Source organism: Thalassophryne amazonica, chromosome 9 (genome assembly GCF_902500255.1).
Source record: "Thalassophryne amazonica chromosome 9, fThaAma1.1, whole genome shotgun sequence".
NCBI lineage: Eukaryota > Metazoa > Chordata > Actinopteri > Batrachoidiformes > Batrachoididae > Thalassophryne > Thalassophryne amazonica.
In genome coordinates, this window is record NC_047111.1 from 62682471 (window position 1) to 62691244 (window position 8774).

General features: G+C 41.6%; 1 protein-coding gene and 1 long non-coding RNA gene across 2 annotated transcripts in view; one reads left to right on the plus strand and one right to left on the minus strand.

The window, feature by feature from the left end:
• LOC117517257 (reticulon-4 receptor-like 1) overlaps positions 1 to 4341 on the plus strand; it is a 368475-nt gene extending 364134 nt beyond the window's left edge. Inside the window, exon 3 of the mRNA XM_034178204.1 lies at positions 2222 to 4341. Coding sequence (XP_034034095.1) covers positions 2222 to 3115 — 894 coding nt within the window. The 3' untranslated portion in view covers positions 3116 to 4341. The remainder of the gene's footprint in view (positions 1 to 2221) is intronic.
• A 2662-nt stretch (positions 4342 to 7003) lies between these two features.
• LOC117517258 lies at positions 7004 to 8418 on the minus strand. The gene is made up of 3 exons (XR_004562688.1): positions 8300 to 8418; positions 7628 to 8020; positions 7004 to 7592 (listed from the first exon to the last, which is right to left on the minus strand). It is a non-coding gene; the product is annotated as an uncharacterized LOC117517258 (long non-coding RNA).
• Positions 8419 to 8774: the final 356 nt, after the last annotated feature.

Genomic DNA, 8774 nt, shown 5'->3' on the forward strand with positions numbered 1-8774 from the left:
AAGAGCTGGTTCCAGAATAAACTGCTCTATCCTCTGCAGACAAAAGAGAACTGGTCATAGAAAAGAAAAGAAAAAAACTCATTTCTTTTGATCCCATACTGATACGCTGGCAATAGCACCCAACTCATCCAGAGGCATAGAGTTTTAACTTATGGTTAGAATTTTAACCAGACTAATTTCGGACAAGTTATTTAAATTAACGTCATGTCATAAGTTTTATAAAGTGAAAATATCAGATATATGTTTTAGTTTTAAAGTAATGCACTAATTTTGAAGGTTTTAGTGTGGACATGGTGTGTGTGCAGTGTATTATGGGTAAAAGTTCACAACAGGAGAAATGCATTTGAGACGCTCTGATCAGGCTCCACACGGACAACAGCATTAAACTCTTTGTATATTGTGCCTAAAACTCTTGTGAATATACTCTCTGGGTTTATAGACGTTGTTATTGTGTTTGTTATGTAAAAATGCCAGAAGAAGCCCAGGTTGCTTTTCCAAAAGCCGAAATTGTGATTCAAGTTGTGTGATATAACCAGGCCAAAATGCATAGAACACTGCCATCTACTGGCGACCAGTAATATCACAGTGTTGTCGACCGCAGAATTTTAAAATTATGTGTAGGTTTCCAAAACCTGAGAGACCCCACACGTGGAGATAAAAACAAATAATAGATCTGACAGGTTTCGTTGTACAGTGTGTGGTGTCAGCCACATGGTTAAAACAACATACACAAACAGATTTCACACACGAACATTCCCAGGTCAGACACCTCGCTTTCTGATTGGCTGCATGTCACATTTAGCTCCTCACGTCCTTCTGAGCAGATCAGAGCGCTCTTACAAACCACACACGGCCGGAATATCTGATAAGTTTATATTTAGCATCATCATGATTGTCGGGGTGTCCTTAAGATTGTCGGAAGGGGAAGATTGGGTCCGATATCGGCCTAATTATCTTGCCATGTGAACCAGGCTTGATGTTATGATGACTGATTGATCTGTTATAACACCGCACCGAACATGTTTTCACTATTATTTGATTTCTTTGTGCGATTGACATCGTTAACGGCGATTCCAATAGCCACACAATTCCAACACACGAGAAAGTTTTTTGACAGTTCTTGTTAGTGAAAGAAACCTTGTCTCCCTAACTGGATAGAGTTGTGATGTCATCACGCGTGCACTTAGGCGCTGTCTAGCTGGATCTTGAAAATTTTTTTTTATACAAATGAAAAAAATTACATTTTACAAAATCACATTTATTTGTAAACACCAACACATTACATTGATTCACTTGTGTTGGTTTTTACATAGAATAAATGAATCAACCAATCAGTATGAGCGGAGGCTTAGTTACCCATAATTCCCTTTGGGGATCTGTGTGTTAATGTTCAAATCTTCAGAATTAGTGCATTATTTTAAAATTAACAGATGTGTTATATATCACTTTGTACATTTTAAGACGTTACATTAATGTAGTTATTCTATCCATAATAATTTTATTTTTAAAGCAAAACCATAATTCAAATCTGCTTTCCATTTCAAGACCTCTGCCTCATCGCGGGACCACTGTATCCTGTCAAGGTAAATGATGTTTTCCTACAGGAAGGGGCACAGTGCTTTGTGCACTCTGTCCTCTGCCCTGGCAAGACAAGCACTGGCTCATTGGCTGTTTTGTTTTGTGATCACCAATGGTTCTATCAGAAGCTTTGGTGGTGTTTAAACTCAAAATCAGCTTTTTAGTAGCTAAGAGCGTATGGGAGGTAAAATTTAAAGTCATCGGTTATCTGTACCTTCTGGTAGGTTTTTAGGCAGTTTAGCATTAAAAACGATAACTTTTCAGTTAGCTGATTACCAGTTATCGAAGCTAACTTTTTGGTTAGCTGTGCCCACCACTGTTTGGACATTACCTGATGTTGGCAGCTTGAGTCTTTAAGTATGACCATGACTGTCATCATTACTGAAATGTAAATCCAAAATCTAAAAATGCATAATTTCTTAAGCACTTAATATGTAAATGTGTAAATAAATGGTTTGAACAACTTTTGCTTTCACTTCAGAGTTGACTTATCATTCATGCTTTTCAAGCATATTCATCATCTTTGCTGTTTTGTCATCCTCCTGTCACATCAATCCATCTTTCTATTTGTAACTTGTAACTTTTCCTTCTCTATGCCACCGATTTAAACTATTTTTTTCCACCTTTCTTTGCATCCTTTTAGGACAACCAGTTGGAGTTCTTGGAGGATGATTTGTTCATTGACCTTTTGAACCTCAGTCATCTCTTTCTGCATGGTAACCGTCTGTGGAGCCTACGCCAAAACACCTTCCGTGGTCTAGGGGTGTTGGACCGCCTGCTTCTTCACCACAACCAAATTCAGTGGGTTGACCGCCAGGCTTTTCATGACCTGCGGCGTATCACCACACTGTATCTGTTTAATAACTCTCTGAACGAGCTTTCTGGTGCCACCTTGACTCTGCTGCCGGCACTGGAGTACTTACGACTGAATGACAACCCGTGGGAGTGCGACTGCAAGGCCCTGTCACTTTGGGATTGGCTACGGAGATTCAGAGGCTCCACCTCCTCGGTCATGTGCGCGTCACCACCAGAGATAGCCGGGAAAGACCTGAAAACACTGAAGAAAGAAGAGCTGCCAAGTTGCTTGTCAGGAGAGGGCCATGCACATGGCAGCGTGGGTGGGGAGCTGGAGCAGGGTGAGTCCTTGAACCACCTGAATCGTCACAGAAACCATCACAATCACCATCAGCAGCCGTACTTGCCCCATGGTGACCAGTACAGTCTGCCTTCACCTTCGCCCCTGCCTCGACCACCCAAGGGAGGCCGCAGAAACTGTACAAGGCGGGGCCGCAAGGCAAAAGGGGGGCTTAATGAAGTGCAGGTACTAAGGGAGGGGGGTGAGAAAGACTATACCCCTGATGGAGGTAAAAATGAACTGACAACTGCCAGAAAGAGGGAGTGCATCCTGAGAACTTCTGTTGGTCCACCAAGTGGGGTCCAGAGAGTAAATAATAAATCAGTGTCCCACCTTCTGGGTTCTATTATCTGCTTCCCTTTGGCTCTGCTGCTGTCACTCAGTTCAGTGATCCCACGCTGAGAGAGGCCATTGACATTTTTGTGCCAATGATGCAACCTTCTGATTAATTTTTGTTCGCCCTGGCTCTTTAAATGAGGCATGTGTGCATAACTGTGCTTGTACATGACTGTGTATAAAGAACATCATCAAATAGCTATTGTTGAAGTATGCCTGTGGTGTGAAGCAGGGATCTTTATGAGTCATAATTAAGCATTGAAGTCAGGGAAAACTTCAGCCTGTTGCAGTGATGATGTCACCAAGGGAAAACAGCAGGAAAACTTTACATTTCTCTCCATGGTATCAATTTCATCACTCATTTTGTGTTGTCTTAAACCTGTACAGCCATGTCTAATGATAAGCTAATGATTATTTCAAATAATAATAGAAAACACAACAAACACAGTGAGTGTGAAAAAGTCATGCAGCACCATCACGCACACTCATTGTTACTTTCAACATCTAGAAACGAAACACAAAAGACTGTGGCAGCAGCGCAAGCCATCAGAAGAGCTGTTCAGCTGTGATAACTCTCGTGACCAGCTAAAAACAGCGGATTTAGCTTCAGTTTGTGCACGTCTGATCGTTGATTTCTGTCTAAACTCTCAAACAGGAGTTGAGGCACATCTATCGGTGTCGGTAATGTTACTTTAAAACCTGCCCTGCTGAGAGGTGACCCTTTTATCCAAACATTTAAAAGCCATCCAGAAGTAACTTACTGCCGTTCAGGCTGAGTGATCTCTGATATGAGTGAGTGAGGATTATCGTGTTAGTCTCTGTGTGTTTGCTTCTTTTCTTGTAACCACTAAAGCCATGAAGGTAGTTCACAGCTAGATTGTAAGAGTGCCTAATGAGAGCCAGCGGCCAATGAGGGCTGATTTTGGAGCAATCAGATGGTTTCATTTCCTTTTCAACCTCACTGACTACCAAACAGTCAGGCCTGGGATACGCTTCAGCCTGTGCCCAACATTGAAAAACTTTCCCACACATTTCTATGTTGCTGCCAGACCTGTTGTGGAAGTCTATGTCCTTCAAGCAGAGATGAGTCAGAGTGAGTCTTTCATTGAGGGAGTGATGACGGATAATCCGTTGCTGAAGATGAAGGAAACAAAAGCACTGCACAGGGTAAAAGTACTGACACACTGCTGCAGGATTTTTTCATGTCATCTATGGTGTGTTTGTCACACTCCACAGCAGATGGGCCCGATGAGCTCCAACCCCCGATTGGATATTTAGATTCTGATGGAGGCTGAAATCTGAATGCTTCGGGTTCTTCTTCTGGAAACTGATTCAAAACAAACTGGAGCAGGTCAAACACATGCAACTACAATTCAACCCAACCAATCATCTTCACAGTCTTCCTGCCCCTTATACAGTCTACGGCAAAACTCCACAGTGGCAACAACAAAAAATCTCAAAGGTGGAGGGTCTATAGTGTCAGCTTTCTGTGTAGGCTCTCAGTTGTCCAGGTGGTTTCCAAGTGGTTCCAGGTGGTCGAAGATTCAAGCTTCTCTACTATAGTGTCAGGTGTGGCATTTGTGCTTAGTATATTGTAATTATTGGCAAGAAATATAAATATAGTCTACTCAGTCCTACTAACCATAAAACTAATGTTGCCTCTTCTTTTCCCTTAAGGGGATAGATGACAGGGGTGGAATTTATATGTGTAAATTTCCAAATTGCACAAATGGTGTTTGAAACCATACCAAAACATTCCTTTTGTCATAAAGATTCAGAAAGTGATGTACGGTTCTTGGATTATAAATGAAAAGGTTAAAAGTCACAGTGGGTGTGAAAAATGTCAGAAACTTGTAACATGTTAAAAAAATATTCCTTCAAATTGTTAGTCTTTTTTATTTATTATTTATTTTATATAGTGCCAATTCACAACAAAGTAGCCTCAGGGCACTTCACACAAGTAAGGTTTAACCTTACCAACCCCCAGAGCAAACACACAGGCGACAGCGCTAAGAAAAAAACTCCCTCTGATGATTTGAGTAAGAAACCTCAAGCAGACCAGACGCAAAGACCCTCTGCTTGGGCCACGCTACCGACACAATTGACAAAATAATTTACAACAGAACGTGAGGGTTTCAGAAACAGACACCACACCCATCTCTGGATGGAGCCGCACCTCAAACAGAGAGAAAAAACAGAATCATGCATCGGAAAGACAACAAATAGAGTATAATTTTTCAGCATTAAGCAACATGAAAAACAGAAGAAATACTAAGGTGATCGCCAACCACTAGCCTTAAGCTTCACAAAAACACCCAGATTTTATACTCAACAAAAATATAAACGCAACACTTTTGGTTTTGCTCCCATTTTGTATGAGATGAACTCAAAGATCTAACACAATATCACCATTTCCCTCAAATATTGTTCACAAACCAGTCTAAATCTGTGATAGTGAGCACTTCTCCTTTGCTGAGATAATCCATCCCACCTCACAGGTGTGCCATATCAAGATGCTGATTAGACACCATGATTAGTGCACAGGTGTGCCTTAGTCTATCCACAATAAAAGGCCACTCTGAAGGGTGCAGTTTTGTTTTATTGGGGGGATACCAGTCAGTATCTGGTGTGACCACCATTTGCCTCTTGCAGTGCAACACATCTCCTTCGCATAGAGTTGATCAGGTTGTCAATTGTGGCCTGTGGAATGTTGATTCACTCCTCTTCAATGGTTGTGCGAAGTTGCAACAACGAACTGGAGTCAGGTCGAGACCCCGATTAGGACGACGAGCATGCAGATGAGCTTCCCTGAGACGGTTTCTGACAGTTTGTGCAGAAATTCTTTGGTTATGCAAACCGATTGTTTCAGCAGCTGTCCGAGTGGCTGGTCTCAGACGATCTTGGAGGTAAACATGCTGGATGTGGAGGTCCTGGGCTGGTGTGGTTACACGTGATCTGCGGTTGTGAGGCTGGTTGGATGTACTGCCAAATTCTCTGAAACGCCTTTGGAGACGGCTTATGGTAGAGAAATGAACATTCAATACACGAGCAACAGCTCTGGTTTACGTTCCTGCTGTCAGCATGCCAATTGCACGCTCCCTCAAATCTTGCGACATCTGTGACATTGTGCTGTGTGATAAAACTGCATCTTTCAGAGTGGCCTTTTATTGTGGGCAGTCTAAGGCACACCTATGCACTAATCATGGTGTCTAATCAGCATCTTGGTATGGCACACCTGTGAGGTGGGATGGATTATCTCAGCAAAGGAGAAGTGCTCAATATCACAGATTTAGTCTGGTTTGTGAACAATATTTGAGGGAAATGGTGATATTGTGTATGTGGAAAAAGTTTTAGATCTTTGAGTTCATCTCATACAAAATGGGAGCAAAACCAAAAGTGTTGCGTTTATATTTTTGTTGAGTGTAGATAAAGTTGAGGCTACGGCCTGCTCCATTTCCTAATAAAATGAATTTAAAAGGGTAAAAAGCATAGTTACATACTACTTTATACTATGAATTGTTTCTGTGAATTGTTTTGCAATTTATGTCTGTAGCATGGCCCAAGCAGAGGGTCACCCCTTTGAGTCTGGTCTGCTTGTGGTTTCTTCCTCAGATGGAGTTTTTCCTTACCACTGTTGCTCTGGGGGTTAGTAAGGTTAGATTTTAGTGCCTTGAGGCAACTCTGTTGTGATTTGGCACTATATAAATGAAAATAAATTGAAAATAAATTGAAATATGTCAGTAACAATACAGTATATAAAATTGGCCCTGCAACAGACTGGCATCATGTCCAGGGTCCTGCCTCATGCCCTGTGACTGTTGGGAGAGGCTCCAGCTCCCCCCCCACCCTCGTAACTCTTAATTGGAGTAAACGGTTGAAGGTGAGTGAATGAGTATATAAAATTACAGAGAACAACAATAAAGAAAATGTTTCCACTGGGCTCCTTTATTAAAAGAAAAAGAATTTAAAGTATAAGTCCAGATCACGTGGAGTGGATTCCAGAAGCCCACTGCAACTGCATGCACTGCCAGGCCACGGCCAGCACAGGTGGGGCTGCCAGACACGCTGGGCCACTTCCAGAAGTGCTGTTCCTCTCCAATCATCTCCACTCTGTTGGTGCCTCCCAGGGCAGCTCGTGTGTGTCTCACACCCAGAATGTCAGATTGTCATATTTTTCCTCAAATCACTCACAATATAGTTTCATGGCTCTCCAACCCCTCACAAGGTTCTCTCACAATTCTTGCACAATATGAGTCATGGAGACTACATTCCAAGGGCTTTGCGAGTGTGTGGCAAGGACCTCTGTTACCTCGCCAACTTTGAATTGTTCAAAATCCACGTGACACGTGCAATACCCTATAACTGAAGTGAGGGAATTGTAACACCCAGCAAACTTGACGCGAAATCAAGTGAATTCACTCCACAATCGGGTCAGCTTTGTCACAATGGGATTGTTTGGAATGTTGTTGCTTGGGGAACAGAAAAGAGGAGAACTGGGAGATGCTGGGGAGCAGCAGATGTTCTCTGCAGATGACAATGCAATCTTAATTTAGGTTATATTGTAAAACATAGGTTGACAATAGTCGTTGTGAGGGCTCCACTGCTAGGTTTAAGTTAAATGATTTTTCAGCTTTATTGTCCAGTTTATAATATTTGTTAGAAAAATAACCAAAATAATAAGTTACATTACTCTGAAGAATCTTTAAAACAATTGCATTACTTACATGTTACATTTTTTAACCTTTTAACTAGTAATCTGTAACCCATTATATTTGTAAAAGTAGCCTTATCAACACTGATTGCAAATGGGTCAAGTTATACTTTTTTTTTTTTGCTGAATATTATAACAAAAGTAGTACTTTGGTATGGTTTTCAACAACATCTCAGCATTTTCCAAATTTGTCCCTTGTAGAAACTTGCCATTTATAGGTCATCCAAAAAGCAGCAGTATCAATTTCACAGTAGTTACAACTGATTAAATTGTAAATGGACTGTATTTATATAGCGCTTTTCCATCTGCATCAGACGCACAAAGCGCTTTACAATAATGCCTCACTTTCATCCCTATGTGAGGGTGCTGCCATACAAGGTATTCACTACACACTGGGAGCAACTAGGGGATTAAGGACCTTGCCCAAAGGCCCTTAGTGATATTCCGGTCAAGCTGATTTCAACCGAGGATCCTCTGGTCTCAAGTCCAACGCTTAACCACTAGACCATCACCTGCCCTAAAGACCATCACCTCCCCACATGAGTAGAATACATTTCTAGGCGTTGCCAATATTAACACTAACTAACATTGCACATGTCCATCAGAAGCACTGGAGGACATTAGTCGGGCCATTTATAATGAAATGAAGTGCTGTAGGTCTGTTTCTTACAGCTTTACAAAGTTATTAAACATATTTAAACAAGAGCTGTTCATGTATGCAAATGTAGACCTAGCTAAAAACCTACAATCTTCAGATGCTCACAAAAGCACAAATCATTGCCCGACTTTATTCGCTGGCAACCTAAAAATACCGTTTGGGTTGTAATCCGAGGGAGGGGATGTGTTTGCACCGTGCTTGTCTGTGTTCTCTGCTGAGCCCTGCAATTATTATTTTTAATCATAACTATCTAAATACTGGGGATGAACAACCGCCTGGTGTCACTGGCGTCAATCTTCCGCTATGTAGGATTAGTGCTCCCTATTGGTGACCTTGTTTTTGCTGCTGTGACTCCA